Source organism: Oryctolagus cuniculus, chromosome 19, assembly GCF_051225735.1.
Source record: "Oryctolagus cuniculus isolate XC-2025 breed Fujian yellow rabbit chromosome 19, ASM5122573v1, whole genome shotgun sequence".
NCBI lineage: Eukaryota > Metazoa > Chordata > Mammalia > Lagomorpha > Leporidae > Oryctolagus > Oryctolagus cuniculus.
The window spans coordinates 42,355,103-42,372,458 of record NC_142885.1 but is presented as its reverse complement, the minus strand read 5'-3'; the positions used below and the strand labels follow the sequence as shown (position 1 = coordinate 42,372,458).

The 17,356-nt window shown below is 57.1% G+C and overlaps 1 protein-coding gene and 1 long non-coding RNA gene across 4 annotated transcripts in view; one reads left to right on the top strand and one right to left on the bottom strand.

The window, feature by feature from the left end:
• Window positions 1–16,274, bottom strand: part of BCL7C (BAF chromatin remodeling complex subunit BCL7C) — a 32,818-nt gene extending 16,544 nt beyond the window's left edge. Inside the window, exons 1-6 of one of the 3 annotated variants that reach the window (XM_051835010.3) lie at window positions 15,951–16,177; window positions 15,316–15,394; window positions 14,893–15,001; window positions 14,623–14,784; window positions 13,351–13,436; window positions 5,749–7,132 (exon numbers count right to left, since the gene is read on the bottom strand). In XM_051835010.3, the coding sequence (XP_051690970.1) occupies window positions 7,100–7,132; window positions 13,351–13,436; window positions 14,623–14,784; window positions 14,893–15,001; window positions 15,316–15,394; window positions 15,951–16,042 (561 nt within the window). In that variant the 5' untranslated portion in view covers window positions 16,043–16,177 and the 3' untranslated portion in view covers window positions 5,749–7,099. Of the gene's footprint in view, window positions 1–5,748; window positions 7,133–12,610; window positions 12,853–13,350; window positions 13,437–14,622; window positions 14,785–14,892; window positions 15,002–15,315; window positions 15,395–15,950 lie in introns of those variants that run through there. The other 2 variants (XM_051835009.3, XM_051835008.3) reach the window with 2 other exon arrangements.
• Window positions 6,306–11,767, top strand: LOC149120503 (uncharacterized). Its single transcript, XR_016225859.1, has 2 exons — window positions 6,306–6,445; window positions 11,244–11,767. It is a non-coding gene; the product is annotated as an uncharacterized LOC149120503 (long non-coding RNA).
• Window positions 16,275–17,356: the final 1,082 nt, after the last annotated feature.

The following is a 17,356-nucleotide window of genomic DNA, read 5'->3' as shown; positions in this document are numbered from 1 at the left end:
GGGGTGCTAGAAATCCATAATGTGGAGTCGCATCATAGTTCATCCAGGTATTACCTGTGGTTAACTGTGATGCAGTGCCAGATGAGGCTCACACTTTGGGAGCCCAGAGGATGCTAACCTTGACTGTGGCGCGAACAGTAATGACCAAGGAGTGAAGACTAAGGTGCAGAGTGGATTCTTTTCAGTACACCTGAGTGATTACTGAGGGAAAATGACAAATTTACATCTATGCACTCTCAAAGTCAGTCTTTTTTTTTTTAATGTTAAGTAACTTGTTCTTTTTTGTTTGTTTTTGTTTTTTAACATATTTATTTATTTATTTGATAGGTAGAGTTACAGACAGTGAGAGAGACAGAGAGAAAGGTCCTCCTTCCGTTGATTCACTCCCCAAATGGCCACAACGGCTGGTGCTGTGCCAGTCCGAAGCCAGGAGCCAGGTGCTTCTCCTGATCTCCCATGAGGGTGCAGGGCCCAAGGACTTGGGCCATCCTCCACTGCACTCCCTGGCCACAGCAGAGAGCTGGACTGGAAGAGGAGCAACCGGGACAGAATCCGGCACCCCAACCGGGACTAGAACCTGCGGCGCTGGCCCTTATTGATTTAACTGTTCTGTCCACTGCTGAAAGTGGAACGATGAAGCCTCCAGCTGTTACTTCTGAATTACCTATCTGCTAGTCAATTTTTTTTTTTGACAGGCAGAGTGGACAGTGAGAGAGAGAGACAGAGAGAAAGGTCTTCCTTTTGCCGTTGGTTCACCCTCCAATGGCCGCCGCGGCCGGCACGCTGCGGCCGGCGCACCGCATTGATCTGAAGGCAGGAGCCAGGTATTTATCCTGGTCTCCCATGGGGTGCAGGGCCCAAGCACTTGGGCCATCCTCCACTGCACTCCCTGGCCACAGCAGAGAGCTGGCCTGGAAGAGGGGCAACCGGGAGAGAATCTGGCGCCCCGACCGGGACTAGAACCCGGTGTGCTGGCGCCGCAAGGCGGAGGATTAGCCTAGTGAGCCGCGGCGCCAGCCTCTGCTAGTCAATTCTTTCCGTTTTTGCTTCATGTGTTTTGGATGCTGTTGGTAGGTGTGTGTGTATGTATATTTAATTAGTATGTCTGGGCCTGGCACTTGGCATAGCAGTTAAAACTTCACTTGGGGGCCGGCGCCGCAGCTCACTAGGCTAATCCTCCGCCTAGCGGCGCCGGCACACCGGGTTCTAGTCCCGGTCGGGGCGCCGGATTCTGTCCCGGTTGCCCCTCTTCCAGGCCAGCTCTCTGCTGTGGCCAGGGAGTGCAGTGGAGGATGGCCCAAGTGCTTGGGCCCTGCACCCAATGGGAGACCAGGAGAAGCACCTGGCTCCTGGCTCCTGCCATCGGATCAGCGTGGTGTGCCGGCCGCGGCGGCCATTGGAGGGTGAACCAACAGCAAAGGAAGACCTTTCTCTCTGTCTCTCTCTCACTGTCCACTCTGCCTGTCAAAAAAAAAAAATAATAATAAAATAAATAAATAAATAAATAAATAAATAAATAAATAAAAAAAAAACTTCACTTGGGATGCCTGCATCTCATGACCAACTGACTGGGATCAAATCCCAGCTCTGCTCCTGATTCCAGCTAATGTGCCCCTTGGGAGGCAGCAGGTACTTGAGTTGCTGCCACCCATGTGGGAGACCCAGATTGAGTTCTGGGCTCCTGCCTTCAGCTTGGGTCAGCCCTGACTATTGAGGGCATTTGGGAACAGATCCAGAAGATGGGGGATCTCTCTCTGATAAATAAATTTGTAAAATAATTATCATTTTATCATTATAAAATTTCCCTTGTCTGTAGTGACAATTTTTTTCTTACATTGTCTGATATTAATATTGCCTTTCCATATCTCTTATGGTTACTTTTATATGCCATATCTTGTTCCATCCTTTTACTTAAGACTTATTTGTGAATTTGAATATAAAGATAACATATATTTAGATCATTAGGAAAAAAAATCCATTCTGGGGCAGGTGTTTGGCCCAGTGGTTAGGACACGACTTGAGATGCCTGCATAGCCTATTGAAGTGCCTTCCAATTCTACTTCTTCCTAAAGCACGCCTTGGGAGCAGCAAATGATGGCTCAAGTACTTGGGTCTCTACCACCCATGTAGGAGACCTGAATTGTGTTCTGGGCTCCTGACTTCAGCTGTTAGAGGCACTTGGGGAATGAACCAATGGATGGAAGATCTTTCTCAGTCTCTCTTTGCTTTTCAAATAAAAATAATAAATTATTAAAAATTTATTATGCCAATCCAATTTTTGCCTTTGACTGGAATATTTAGTTCATTTACATGTAATCTAATTACTAACAATAGATTTACATGTCATTTTGCTATTTGTTATTTATATGTCCTTTTGTTCTTCTATTCCTCTATTGCTGCCTTCATGTTAAAAATTTTTCTAGTATTCTATTTTTTAAAAAGATTTTATTTATTTGAAAGGTAAATTTACATAGAGAGGGAGAGACAGAGAAAGGTCTTCTACCCCCTGGTTCACTCCCCAAATGGCTGTAATGGCCAGAGCTGGGCTGATCTGAAGCCAGGAGCTTCCTCCAGGTCTCCCACGCGGGTGCAGGGGCCCATGCACTTGGGTCATCTTCTACTGCTCTCCCAGGCCATAGCAGAGAGCTGGATCAGAAGAGGAGCCGAGGGACACAAACCAGCACCCAAATGGGATGCTGGTGCCACAGGCGAGGCTTAGCCTACTACACCACAGCGCCAGCTCCCTAGTATTCCATTTTAATTCTCTTTCTTCTGTTTTATTTTCTTTTAAAGATTTATTTATTTATTTGAAAGGCAATGTTACAGAGAGGCAGAGCAGAGAAAGAGAGAGACGTTTCCATCTGCTGGTTCGCTCCCCAAAGACCACATGGCCAGAGCTGAGCTGATTTGAAGCCAGGAGCCTGGAGCTTCATCCAGGTCTCCTATGTGACCCAAGGACCTGGGCCATCTTCTACTGCTTTCTCAGGCCATAGCAGAGAGCTGGATCAGAAGTGGAGCAGCCGGGACTCGAACTGGTGCCCATATGGAATGCTGGCGCTGCAGGCAGCAGCTTTACCCGCTACACCACAGCACCAGCCCCTTCCTTCTTTTAGTCTATTATTTTGAATTATTTTGTTTTATTTTTATTTATTTGAAAGGCAGTATGACAGAGATAGAGTGAGGATCTTTTAACCACTGATTCCCTCCTCAAATGCTTGCAACAGTTAGGGTTGGGCCAGGTCAAGCTGGGAGTCAGGAACTCCATCTGGCTCTCCTTTGTGGGTGGCAGGAACCCAAGTACTTGGGCCATTCTCTCTTGCCTCCCAAGTGCATTACGAGGAAGCTGGATAGGAAGCAGGAGCCAGGGTATCCCTTGTGGGTGGCAGGTGGCAAATACTTGAGCCATCTTCTACTGCTTTTCCAGCTGCTCAGCAGGGAGCTGGACTGGAAGTAGAACAGCCTGGACTCAAAATGGCGTTCCAGTGTGGGATGCTGGGATTACAGCAGCGGTGTAAGCCACTGCCCACCTCTCTCTCAACTATGAATGTTTCTCCTGGGGATTACAATCAACGTCTCAGAACAACACAGGAGTGGGTGTTGGCCTAGAGGCCAAGATGCCTTCATGTTAACAGCAATAATATACAAAACCTTTGCTTCTATCCTTCTCTTTCCCCTGCTCCTCCTTTGACATACAATTTGCTTCTTCACATATTAAAGTACATAAACAGTTTTATAATTACAAATGGTCCCGCAACTTACAATGGTTCGACATGATTTACCAACTTCACAATGGAAGGAAAACAATACACATTCAGTAGAAACTGATCTTCAGGGGCCAGCACTGTGTGCAGCAGGTTAGAGGCCTGGCCTGAAGCACCTGCATCCCATATGGGCCCTGGTTCGAGACCTGGCTGCTCTACTTCCGATCCAGCTCTCTGCTATGGCCTAGGAAAGCAGTGGAAGATGGCCCAAGTCCTTGGGCCGCTGCATCTGTGTGGGAGACTGGACGAAGCTCCTGGCTCCTGGCTTGGGATCAGGGCAGCTCCTGTCATTGTAGCCATCTGGGGAATGAACCAGCAGATGGAAGACCTCTCCCCCGCCTCTCTGCCTCTGCCTCTCTGTAACTCTGCCTTTCAAATAAATAAATCTTTTAAAAAAATTTACTGTTGGGGTCAGTGCTATGGTATAGTAGGGCCCCCACCTATGGTGCCAACATTCCACATGGGCACCAGTTCAAATCCTGGCTTCTCCATTTCCAATCCAGCTCTCTGCTATGGCCTGAGAAAGTAGTGGAAGATGGCTCAAGTGCTTGGGCCCCTGCACTCACATGAGAGAACAGGAAGGAGCTCCTGGCTTCAGATCGGCCCACTTCTGGCCATTGCCACCATTTGGGGAGTGAACTGGCAGATGGAAAATTTCTCTTACAAATAAATAAATCTTAAAAAAAAAAATAAGAAAAGCAAACACCTGGCCCAGCCCTGCATAGAAGATCGCTCTGTCTCTCTCCACCTCCTCTGTAACGCTGCCTTTCAAATAAATTAACCTTTTTAAAATCAGTGTATTTTTTTTAAATGCCCAAATAAACAAATAGAGAGACAGGAAGCCCGCTGGTGCTAGTCTGGGGGACGGAGCGCGCTGGAGGAAGGCCTGGGAACCACTGCTCACCACTGCGGTTTCTTTCAGGGCTGATTAAAATGTTCTAACACTGCGCTAATTGCTCAATTGTACACGTCAAACCGGTGAGTGGGAGGGTGTGTGGATTAAGCTCAATAAAGCTGCTGTTTTTAAACATACGTCTCCAGTGAAATGCACAGGGGTTCAGTGATTACTTCCCCTGAGGTAGGAGGTGGCGGTTCACCTGCGCCAGGACCGCTGTCGGTTCCGTACCAGGTGCGTGAGCCGGCGGGGAGCGGTCAGCAGCAAGCACTCGCTACCAGGCAGGACTGAGTGGCCACACAAGCCCCCTGGGCCGCTGACCTGCACCCGAGCCTCAGTTCTCTGATCTGTAAAACGGGTTGAAGCCACAAACACCCTGTGAGAAATGAGAGGAATGAGCCTGCACAGCAAGCCCGCCACGGCCGCCCCGCTACCCTGGACTTAAATTCCTCCTCCTGAGTCGCAGATTCCTCCACTGGACAGCAGGGGGATACGGTGTGGTCCGAGGTGCAAGCGAGTCCTCCCGGCCCTAAAGCACGGCCGGGGAACCCAAGGCCCACTCGGGGTTACGACGCTGCCCACGACCGGACCTCGAGGCAGGGAGCCCAGGAGGCGCAGGCCGAGCGCAGGGCGCCCGCTCCGACCCCCGCCGGCGGCGGGAGCACAGGCCCCGCCCCGCCCCGCCGGAAGTCCGCCGTCGGCCCCTCTAGCACGCGCGCGCCGCGTCGGTGGCCTTAACCCTTCCCCGGGCCGCGCCTGCTCCCCGCGGGCCGGCCGTGCCGAGGCACGCTGCCCTCCTTTGTTTCCTCCGAGCTTCACAAAAGGCCGAGGCGGAGGTAGGGCCGCAGGCTCGCGTTGCACAGATGGCGACCGAAGGCATTACCGGCGCTGTCCCGGAACCTGGCGCCCCGCTCGTGGCTGGGTTCTCTCAGTGCCACCGCCCCCTCGCTGGCTGCCTCCCAAGATCTTGTCCGAAGACATCGAGACCTCACGCAGGGTCGTTACGATGACTTTTCTTTGGCACTGCATTTCTGAAATTATCTAGAGTGCACGAAACTGCCCGGGGGTGCGACAAAGCACACGCGGGGAACGTTCACCTGGCAAACCTTGGTTTACATCATGCGGTTGCGGACCTGGTACAAAGACGAGGAACAGAGTATTGGCTCCATTTTTCAGATGAGGCAACCAAGGTCCTGACAGGGCAAGGGCTTTTGCCCGGGTCACGGGGAGAACAAATCAGTCTGAACCTAGAAGGGTGCATTCTTACCCTGAGTCCCAACCCGCCGGGACACCACGAGCCCCCTGACTTGGAACAAAGGAGAGGACAGGCAAGAAAAGCCCCAGACAAATGTGACAGTGGGAGAGCAAGTGATGGTGCGCAGCCCTCCGGCCTGCCCGGCGTCACCAACCAGAAACATCCCCGCCTTCCCAGGCCTGCAGACACACAGCTGGGGGTTCTGCCAGGCGCTCGCGGCGCCTGTCCCAAATGAGTCCCGGTGACTTTGGGCCTCCCCGGGCCCGCCGGGAGGTGGAACCAAGCGGAAACCCCGGCGCCTTTCCAGTGGCTGGGAAAACAGAGCATTGCACTTTATACAGGAGAAAGGAAGCCGGGCTTGCTTTAGTTCTTCCATTGATCACTAAGTAGTAAGCACCTGCTGTTTCCCTGCCTGCCCGGAGGAAGACAAAGGAGAGCCAGAGACGGGGAAGTGGAAGATCCGATAAAGAGGAAGCCCAGAGACTAAGCAAGGAGCTGACCGGGTTCGGAGGTCAGGGAGCCTTCCTGCAGGAGGTGAGATGAGCCCGAGACTGAAAGATCAGTCAGCCATGGCCTTGGCCACGAGGAAGGGAAGAGTTCCCCCAGGCAGAGGGAGCAGCAAGTGTGAGCGGGGAGGGAGCCTGGCCAGCTGCGGTGTGTTAGAAATTAGGAGCATGGGGGAGGGGCCCAGGGGCCACACTGAGCAGGGCCTCATGGGCAAAGGCAGGTAAGAACCGGCGGGCGGGCGGACACCCAGCGGGCAGGAAGTGAGGCATGAGAACAGGAAGCAGAGGCAAGAAGATGAGCAACAGGCCAGGCCTGCTGGAGCTCCGCCCTCAGTCTTAAGGCTCTGCAAGGCCTTAACGAGATGAGGAAGACACTAGGGAGTGGTAGGGATGGGGTGACCAGGGCAGCCAGGGAGCTGCCCTCCCTCGTGATGACCACCCTGGGAAGCGAACTCCATGTCTCAGAACTTCTGCTTTCAAGAGTGCCTGGGGGCCCCCAGCGCTGTGGTGTAGCGGGGAAAGCCGCCGCCTGCAGTGCCAGCATCCCACAGGGGCACGGGTTTGAGTCCCGGCTGCTTCACTTCCGATCCAGCTCTCTGCTGTGGTCTGGGAAAGCAGTAGAAGATGGCCAAGTCTTTGGGCCCCTATACCCATGTGGGAGACCTGGAAGAGGCTCCTGGCTTCAGATCCATGCAGCTCCGGCCATTGTGGCCACCTGGGGAGTAAAACGGTAGATGGAAGACCTCTCTCTTTCTCTCTCTCTCTCTCTCTCTCTCTCTCTCTGTGTCTGCCTTTCTGTAACTCTGACTTTCAAATAAATAAATAAATCTTAAAAAAAAAAAAAAAAGCCACCGCCCATAGGAGTGACGGTTTGGGTCTTGGCTGCTCCATTTTCCTTTGTTCTCCACTTAGCAGAGTGATCTTGCTCAAAATGAAGTCTATGGAATACAACTTAGCAATAAAAAGGCCCATGCCTCTGATCCATGGAAAAACATGGGCCACTCTCAAGAATATTCCACAGCATGCAGCGGGTTAAGCCACGGCTTGTGATGCCAGCATTCCATATCAGAGTGCCGGCTGGAGTCCCAGCTGCTCCACTTCTGATTCAGCTCCTTGTTAACTGCACCTGCAAAATCCGCAGATAATGGCCCAAGTACTTGGGCTCCTGCCAACCACAGGGGAGACCCAGAAGGAGTTACAAGCTCCTAGCTTCAGCCTGGCGCAGCCCTGGCTGTTGCAGACATTTAGGGAGTGAACCAGCAAGTGGAAGCTTGCCCTCTCTCACTCTGCCTTTAAAAATGTATGTCACAGCAGCTGGTGCTGTGGCAGGTGAAGCCGCTGCCTGCAGTGCCGGCATCCCACATGGGCACCAATTAGAGTCCCGGCTGCTCCACTTCTGGTCCAGCTCCTTGCAAATGCGCTTGGGGAAGCAATGGAAGATGGCCCAAGTGCTTGGGCCCCTGCACCCGCACAGGAGACCTGGAAGAAGCTCCTAGCTCCTGGCTTCAGATCAGCGCAGCTCTGGTCCTTGCAGCAATCTGGGGAGTGAACCCAGAGGATGGAAGACCCTCTTTCTCTCTCCCTCTTTCTCCTACTGCTGCCTCTCTGTGACTCTATCTTTCAAATAAATAAATCTTCTTAAAAGATGTATATTACACTGAGTAAAAGAAAGCAAATGCAAAGGGGTACATAGTGTACGTCTGATTCCGTTTCTAGAACGGGTTAAACCTGCTCTGTGGTTAAAAGGAAAAAAAAAGTCAGGTAGGTATTTGCTGCAGAGGCGATGACTCCACTAGGGATGTCCGTATCCCACACTGGAATCACAGTGCCTGGGTTGGAGTCCTGGGTCCACTTCCGCTTCCGGCTCCCTGCTAATGCGCTCCGGGGGAGGCAGCAGGAACTCAAGCACGTGGGGCCCCCCAACCCAGGTGGGAGACCAGGATTCAGTTCCTGCTCCTGGCTTCGGCCTGGCTCAGCCCCAGTCGCTGCAGGCATTTGGGGAGTGAAACAGCAGACAGATGATCCCTCTCCACCTTTCAAATAAAAAAACTGACAAACAGCAGAACAGACCAGGCCACTGGAGAAGTGAGAAGGAGCTATCAGGAACTTTCTGGAGCGACTGCGACGTTGTGTGTTTGACAAGTCCGCCTTTGCCGTCGTCCGCATTGGTTAAACTCACTGAGTGAGGCACTGGGCACGGGGCCTTTCGTCCTCGGATATTTCACATCCAGTGGGGAAAACAACGTCACCCACAAAAACTGCACGGGACTTAACGACACACGTGCTTAGTGTTGAGAGGGATGTGCGCCACTGTCTACAGTTGGTTTGGAAGGAGACCAAGGACATAGGGTAGACATGGACATGTGACAAGGCAATACAGCAAAGTGGTATAGAGCTAGGCACTGGGTACCTGTGTGTGACCCACACAACGTGGTGTTGCAGGATGGATGGATTGGTTTGCTGGAAAGGCTGAGTGACAAAGCAAGAGACAAATCTGCCTGCCCTTTGTTCACTCCCCAAATGCCCCCCACCAGCTGAGGCTGGGCCAGGAGCCAGGCCTCCATCCGGGTCTCCCACATGGGTGGCAGGAGCCCAAGGACTTGAGCCTTCATCTGCTGCCTCCCAGGTGCATCAGCAGGGAGCTGAGTAGCCGGGGCTCAAAGTAGCCTTCAGACTTGGGACGTGAGTGTCCCAGGAGGCTGCCCAACCACCAGGCCCCAGCTATACCATGCTTTCGACTGCTACATTCTTTCAAGTCATTTGAACACTGTTTCTGTAAGTTTATAATAAGATGTTGAGGGACAACGTGGTGACGTGGGACCGCGTTCCACCTTGGCGCAGACCCCTGCGGGAGCTCTCGCTGAAACGCAGGGGCAAAGCCGAAGCGCGACCACGATGCCCTCTGGTCCCCAGCTCTCACCTGTTATCCTGGCTTCCCCCTCCTTGGTTCCCAAAAGTCCCCCAGTTTGAATGACAGGTCACGTGTTTGCCCTGCCCGAGGAGGCCCCTGCTGACCTGAGCCGCCGCCTCCCTCCCAGGACCGTCCCGGCCAGGCTGGCCCCTTTGCCGGGCTCCCTGCATCCCAGGGCCTTCCCTCTGGCTGCTCCCTCTGCCAGGGGTCCTCTGATGTCCCTGGAACTCTTTCTCTTGCCTCCATCAAGCTTCTCCTCCAGTGTCTCCCTCGTTAAAATGGCAAACCACTCTTTCCCCATCTCAATTACTGAGCTGTAGTTCTTTAAAAAAAAAAAAAAAAGATATATTTAAAGACAAAGGGACAGAAAGAGAGAAATTTTCTATCCCCTGGTTCACTGCCCAAATGCCCACAATAGCCAGGGCAGGGCCACGCTGAAGCCCATAGCCAGGAACTCCATCCGAGTCTCCCACATGAGTGGTGGGAGGCCATTGTCATCTCCCGCCTCCTCAGGAGCATTTGCAGGGAGCCAGATGGGAAACGGAGCAGCCGGGACTCGAACCAGGCACTCGGGTATGGGATGCCAGCATCGCGAGCAGGGGTTTAACCTGCGGTACCACGGCACCCAGCCCATTTGTCCAAAGGATTGATAACCTCCTACCTGTGACCTGATTTACTGAAGGGGACACAAGGGCAGGGATTTATATATAGATCGTTCATGCTGTAGGCCTGGGTCCTCAAACAGTCCCCCAGCAAACAGTAAACACACAATCAACGCACGTCACTAGGAGTAAAGGAAAGCTGAATCCCGCGCTAAGACGGAAACACACGCCAACACGACGAGGCAACAGCAGGCGCTTGGGAAAGCACTGGGGCGGAGCAAGCAGACAGAGGCCGGCGCCAGAGGGCTGCGGGTGGAAACAAGGCATCTACCGGGGCAGCGGGGTCTAGCCGAGGCAGGGTGGGTGCCCTGGAAGCAGGTGGGAGGGTGGCACGCAGCAGGACCGGGCTGCACCATGCAGGTGTGGGGAGCTGTGGCCAGGGGCAGCAGTGTGCACTTGGGGCCCTGCTGCCGGGTGGGGCGTGGGGCGAAGCGGGGCGAGTGAAAGCAGGGAGACCTGCAGGAAGCTGGGAAGAGTTTTGCTGGTGCCTGGGGGAAGCAGTGCAGGCCTCCTGGAGGTGGACGCTGGCTCCTGGGACTGTGTGTGCAGGGGGAATGGGAGGAGGAGTGGATTAGGCTGAGGCACCCTGGTGGAGACATGGTGCGGCCACTGGGGTCTTTGAGCCTGCAGGGGACCCAGGACATGCGGGCAGAAGTGTGGGAACTGTTCCCTGAAAGGGGAGGTGGACCTGGATAGGGGCAAGAGGCACTGAGCAGAGAGGCCGGGGTGGGCGGGGTATGAGTCAGGGGGCGTGTCTTTGAACCAGGTCAGAGATGGGGCCAGGTACCTGGGGCCCGGGGCCAGGAGGAGGACAGAAGTGGGCGTGGACACCGCACCAGTGCCAGGGGTCTCCTCCCCAGCCCCACTGCCACACGACTCCGGCAGCCTCATCTGTGAAATGGGGTCACGGGATACAACTCCCACCAATGCGGCACAGCCTCTCCATGTTCACAGATGAGGAAACCGAGGCACAGAGACGCGAAGTCACCTCCTCAAGGTCACCCAGCAGACGCTGAGATGCAAACCCAGGAGCACCACCCACCCGAGGCAACCACACCGTGCTCGTTGGGGGGTTGGGGGGGAACAAGACGGCTGCTGACAGGCCCAGAAAGACAGTAGTTTTTCTGCCCCACATCCTCCTCGCCCAAAGCTGGGACGGTGTTACTGGGACTTTGCAGATGTGCCTAAGGGAAGGATCTGGAGGTGGGAAGAGCATCCTGGATTAGCCTAACCTTGCCTGATTGAATCAACAGAGCCTTCAGAGAGGGAGTGGGAAGCAGAGAGAGACACCGGAAGGCGCTGTGCTGCCAGCTTTGAAGATGGGAGGTGCCGCGAGCCAACGGATACAGGCGGCCGCCCCAGCCGGGCCCCCCCTCCAGCCACCCGCCCCACTGCCACCTCAAACCCAGCCCAGGGAGACCAGCCATGGACCTCGGACGTCCAGAACTGTCGGAGGAGACACGCAGGTGGCTTTAAGCCACTGAATGTGGGCTGCTTTGCCACAGTGCCAACAGGAAGTCACTGCCCACCTGCCTGCCCTGGCCAGCCTGGGCTCCGCCACAAGTCCTTCTTAAAGGGCTCCTTCAGGTTCCACTTTGGTCCTCTCTCAACTTGTTTGTTCCCTTTGTTAAATGTAATTTTTTTAAAAAAATGGGGCCAATGTAGGCACAGAGTGAGGGGACTTCATGTTACTGGAAGTTTTCCACAAACCACTGGAGAAGCTGGAGCCAAATTATTGTCCCATTGCTCAGATGAATAAACTGAGGCTTAAGGAGTATAGAGCCACACAGGTCATGAGGAACAGAGCCAGGACCTGAACCAGGGTCTCACTGGAGATCTGCCACATTGAGGGGCTGTCTGAGAGCCCAGCTCACATGCCACCTCCTCAGAGAAGCCTTCTGGGATAAGCCCAGCCCATTTGCTCATTCATTCATTCACAAAGCAGTGCTGGGACTGCTCTGTTCCCAGTGTTGTGCCAGGCAAGGCTGGGGAGCTCATTCTGTCCTCAGGAGCCCACGGGCTTATAGACAGACAGACACGCACACCTGGGATCCCAGACCGCCTGAGCCGTGCTGAAGCCCAGGGAAGGAAGTCCAGCCCTGGGCGAAAACTCAGAAAAGGGGGAATGACTGGACCGACTCAAGGAAGGCTTCTTGGAGGAGGTGGTGACTGAGCTGGGGACCAGGAGGACTCAGCGGGAAATGTGGGCCAGGGCAAAAGGCTACGCCAAGGCAGGGAGCGCTGCGCTCCACTTCCGGGGCGGGGTGGGGGGCAGGAATGGGCCGGGTCCTTGGACCACGTTGGGGCCTCTATGTTCCTGCATGGGAAATGGGCCTCGCTGCCCAGAGCTTTGAGAACTACTGGGCCCTGGGGCTCTGAGCAGGAAGCAGAGAGGTTCTGGGATTCCCCGGAGAGGGAGGCCAGGGGAGGGGAGGTCAGAGTTGGGGGATGGGGCCGATGGGGGGCGTGGTGCGGAGGCAGGGGCCTGGCTCCTGGTGTGACTACAGCAAGGCCCTCCGGAGCCTCGAGCCTCGATGACCCCATCTGAGAAATGGAGTGAGAGACAAAAGTGCCTGCGGAGCCCCTCCCCAGCCCTGGCGGGAAATGACAGGACACAAAATTACAAAAGGGTCTTTATTTGTAAAAAAAAAAAAAAAAAAAAAAAAAAAAAATTTGCCGAAGGGGCCCCTGGGGCGGCAGGCAGGCAGGACAAGCAGGCTGGCTGGCTGTGGCTTCTCAGGGGTCGGGGGCATTTGGGCAGATGCGCTTGAGTGGGGGGGCGCCCTCCGAGTCCTCTGTGTCACCCTGGGCTGCCTCAGGGACAGGTGGCACTGGCTCAAAGACGGGGTAAGCTTCGGGGGCCTGGAGAGGAAGGGTGGACAGGCATGAGCCCCACCCGGACCCAGGCGTCCAGCCTCTGAGCCTGGGCTGTCTCTGCAACCACCTCTCGCCACGCCACGCCACACCACGCCACACCACGCCCCTCCCCAGACCTAGAAGTCTGCTCAGGGCAGCGACCAACTGCGCCAGGATCGGGCTCTTGCGCTCTCAAGACTGAACCGGGGACTATGTGAGGCTAACTCGACCGGTCAGGGTTTGCTGTCCTTAATGCCTGGGGGTCACCGCGGTTTGCTTATTGGTTTGTTCGTTTGTTTGGTTCAGGCTTTTCATGGTCTGAGGTCGGCCCCGATCCAGCCCTCAGGAAGCTGTCTCTGAAACACCCTTTTCTTTTCTGTCCCCAAGAACCCGGCCGCTAAGGCCCTGGCTGGGTGCTGGGTCCACACCTCCCGCCCGGACCGCACCCGCGCCGGTGCCACGTTCCCTCGAGACCCGGGAGTGCAGCCTTGCGGCCTCTCTCACCTCAGCCTCCAGCAGCTCTGGAACCGGCTCCTCCTTGGTCAGCATGGGGGGTTCGTCCGTGCTGCCTGCAGTTATGCCCCCGGGATCTGGAACGTCAAGTGAACAGTCATTCCCTGAGCAGCCACTCTGTGCCCAGAGGTCAGACTGGGAGAAATGCACGCATGTGCGCGCGCGCACACATACACACACACACACAGGCAGCTGGACAGAGAGAAAGGGGCCCAGGACCTGGCTGAAGTCCCAGCCCCAGACTGAAGCAGGAACACTTATGCAGGATCTGCAAAGCGGTGTAGCTTTACCAAGAAAAACACACTTCAGGCAGAGGGAACGCAGGGTAGTGAGCACAGGTCCTGGAGTTCAGCGGCCGCCTTCAGATCCTGGCCTTGGGCCGGCTCCTTCCGTCTCTTGGGGCCTCTCCTTAGCCATCCATAACATGGGGCCAGGAGTCGCAGTTGGTGCATGACTCTCGGGAGGAGGAGGCAAGGTAGTACAGCTCAAAGTGTTTGGCACCCAGCACGTGCGCCAGAAATGCCGGTCACTGCTTCTCTATTAGCACAGGTGTCCAGGCTCAGCCCCCAGGCCCAAGCCGTGGCTTTGGTGGCGGGCAGGGCACGGCGCACAGGGGGCCCTCAGCGTCCAGCTCAGGGGGCAGAAGGAGCCACAGCAGGAAAATGAGCCCCGCCCGACCCCCCGCTTCAGGCAGAGCTGTGCTACAGCTGCGGGGCGGCTGGAGCCAGGCTGTGGCCTGGGGAGGCCACGCTGGGCGGGGGTGGACTGGAAGAAAGAGGAGCTGAGGAGCCTCAACCTCAAGACGCTGTGTGAGCTCGGGCGACCGACTTAACCTTGCTGATCTGCCTCCTCAGCTACAAACAGGAAGCAGGGCAGGCTAACCCCTCCGAGGCGGCGAGTCAATGAGATAAAACAGAACAGAGTGTTTGGAAGGCGCCTGGCACGCAGTAAGAGCTCAATCAATAGCGCCCATGAGTAGCTTCGTCTTTTAGTCACTCGACAAACATTGATTGAGCACCTATTATGCGTCCCACTAGACTTGGAGGATGCCGTGAACAAGATCAGCGAGGGCCCGACCTCCAGGAAGCCGACATGAGACGGGGCAGGAAGACAGTACGTGAGTAGCAACTGAAATTGATAGGGAAATGCCAGAGGAGACGCAGGGGGCGGGCGCTGTTTCCACGGGGCTCATGGGAGAGGGGCAGGTAGCGGGGTGAGCTGCTGGGCGCAGAGAAGGGGGCTCTGGGTGGCACCTGATCCTACCTCTCTCTTGGCCCAGCCGTGGGGGCTGAGCCTCCTCAGGGACCCCTTCCGGGGCTCCAGCGGGTGACACAGGGCGGCTGGGCTGTGGGGTGCCCCCGGGGCTGGGCTCGGTACCCTTGTGCAGGGAGCCTTCCGAGTGGAAGCTCTGGTTGCTGTTCTCATCTGCAGAAACAAGAGCCCAGAGGGTCGGCCTGAGGCCCCCAGGCCCCTCCTCCAGGTCCCACAGCCACCCCTCCCCGCCCCCGGCAATGCCTGGGCCCCCACACATACCATTGAGATCTAGCAGGATGAGCGGGCCGCCCCCTCGGGGACTGGCACCCCTGCCCCGCCGCTCTCGGCCACGGGATCGCTCTGCCCCGCCACCTGCCCGCCGCCGCTCCTGGGGGTGACAGGGATGAGGATCAGAGCCAGCGTTTCCCGGCAGCCCTGGCAGAGCCCCACGGGGACAAACGGGGAAACTGAGGCACAGAGAAACCCAAGGCCCAGCCGGAGGTGACAGAGGCTGTGCGTGCTGGGTTAGCCTTGAAGGGGGGGGGGGGTCTGGAGCAGGAAAGGGGGAGGGGGAGGGGCAGCCGAGTAATCCTGAACATCTGGGCTGCGGTAGGCACTGGAGGTGGAGGCCAGGGTGGGGAGGAGCTGGGCTGAGACTGCACAGATGCAGGGTCTTGGGGGGTGGGGGGTGGGCTTGCTCACCTCCTCCTGGGGGTCCACCACCGGCACCCACTTGAAGATGCGAAGGGAAGTGTCGCCCACAGTCACCCAACGCTTCTCCCTGTGGGAGGGTGGGGTGCTGGGTCAGAGAGGCCTGATGGGAGAGGCGCCCCCCCCCCCCCCGCGCACCCGCCTGACCCGCCGCCTCCGCCTCTGCCCCAGGTACCACATCTGCAAGGTGGGGGAGGTGCACGAGGGTTGGGGCGGTTTTGCGAATGAGGCACTGTTGGAGAGAGCGAGCCCAGGGCAAAGATGGGGAGGGGGCGCCCCGGGCACGCCTCGGGGCCATGGCTAGGGCAGAACCCCTCCGGAGGGAGGGGGCCATCCCTGGGGACGCAGCTCGGAGCCCGGGCCATACTTGCAGGAGTGTCAGAGCTTCAGGGGGCGGGGCACGGACGAGGGCTCCCGCCCGGCGAAGGCACGGCTGGGGACCACGCTTTGTAGACCTCCGGGGGTAGCCCGGGGAAGGGAGACGGAGCCCTGGGGATCCCGCGCACAGCTGGTGGCCGGGGGCGCACCTAACACCTGGGGGGCGCAGCTGGCGAGGGGAGGGGAGGCGCGCGAGGGGGCGGTGGTCCCCGCCAGGGTCCCGGCCCCGGCCGCGGGGCAGCGCTCACCATCGCCGGACTTTCTCGATGGTCGCCATCACCTTCTTGATGTCATCCTTGGCCCGGCTCCGGGTCTCAGCCCGTACGGTCCGGCCGGCCATGCTGGCGGCGCTGGGGCCGGGGCCGAGCCCGCGGCGGGGCTGCCTCCCGTCCGGCGGGCTCAGGCTCGGCGCCAGGCCGGGGCGCCGCTCTCGCCGCCCGCCGTCCCCTCCGGGAGTTGGCCGCGCCCTCCCTCGCTCCCCAACGCCTCCGCGAGTCCCCGCCCCGCTTCCTGCCGCCGCGCCCCGCCCCGGCCCGTCCCCGGAGCGGCCGGGCGGCGCGGGTGCCGGAGCCCAGGCCTGGAAGCCGGGCCAGCCCCGCCCCGCCCCGGGCCCGCCCCTTCGGGGGCGCCCGGACGCGCAGCGCCCCCTGTCCGCCGCCGAGAGCGAGCGAGAGTTGGGGGCCCGCTGGCTCGGCGACTTGGACGCGCGCGGCTCCGCCGAGGCGGCGCGTCCAGACCACGTGGGCGCTCGGGTGCACGAGAGGGTCTGGGTGCAGGTGTGCGAACCTGAGACACCGTGTGTGTGTCCCCGGACACCCCCTCCTCCCTCGCCGGGCTGGCTGATTCTACGCTGCCCAACTTAATTCGTTCACCCATTCATTCATTCAACGATCTAGCAGCCCAGTGCCAATTACGCGCCACAGCTGCACACATGAGTGAGTCTCCACCCCCCAGGATGGCTATAGCGAGAACGACAGGCCATACCGAGTGTGGGCGGGCCAGCGGAGCCGCGTGGCCTCCCTTCTGTTTCTGGGGGAGTGGGAATTGGTAGAGACTTTCCCATGAAGCTGAACAAAGACCAGCCCAGGAATCCAGCACGTCAGCACCCAGCAGAAATGCTTAGACAGGAGCACCAAGAGCCGTGAGCTGGGATGTTCACAGCCGCGTTCTTAACAGCCCCGAACCGTAAACGGCTTACCAAGAGGAGACAGGGAAGTGGGTTGCAGCTATTGATACCCAAGAGAGAGACCCAGCGGGCAAGAATGCCCGCTGTCCCACTACACCCAGCGACGGGACAAGTCTCCCCCAGCAGATCTTGAGTTTAAGCCAGATACACCACCTGGTTCTATTTCTATGAAGTTCGAAAGCAGATAGGAAAATGTCAGGATTAGGAAGCCGGGAGGGTGTCTCTTTCGGGACTGGGAGGGGTCCCAGAGGGGCTTCTGGGAACCCATCATGTCTGTTTCCTAATGTGGCGCGGGCTCCCTGGGCGAAGTTCCTCTGAAAATTCATCAAGCTGGGCGCTGGGGATGTGTGCGTTTCTCCATCTGTGTTTTGCAGTTGACTCAGAAGTTTCCTTGCAGAAAATGATTGGTTGATTCGAAGGCTCCTTTACCAGCAGATCTGATCGTGTCTAAATCGGTGCAGCTGTGTG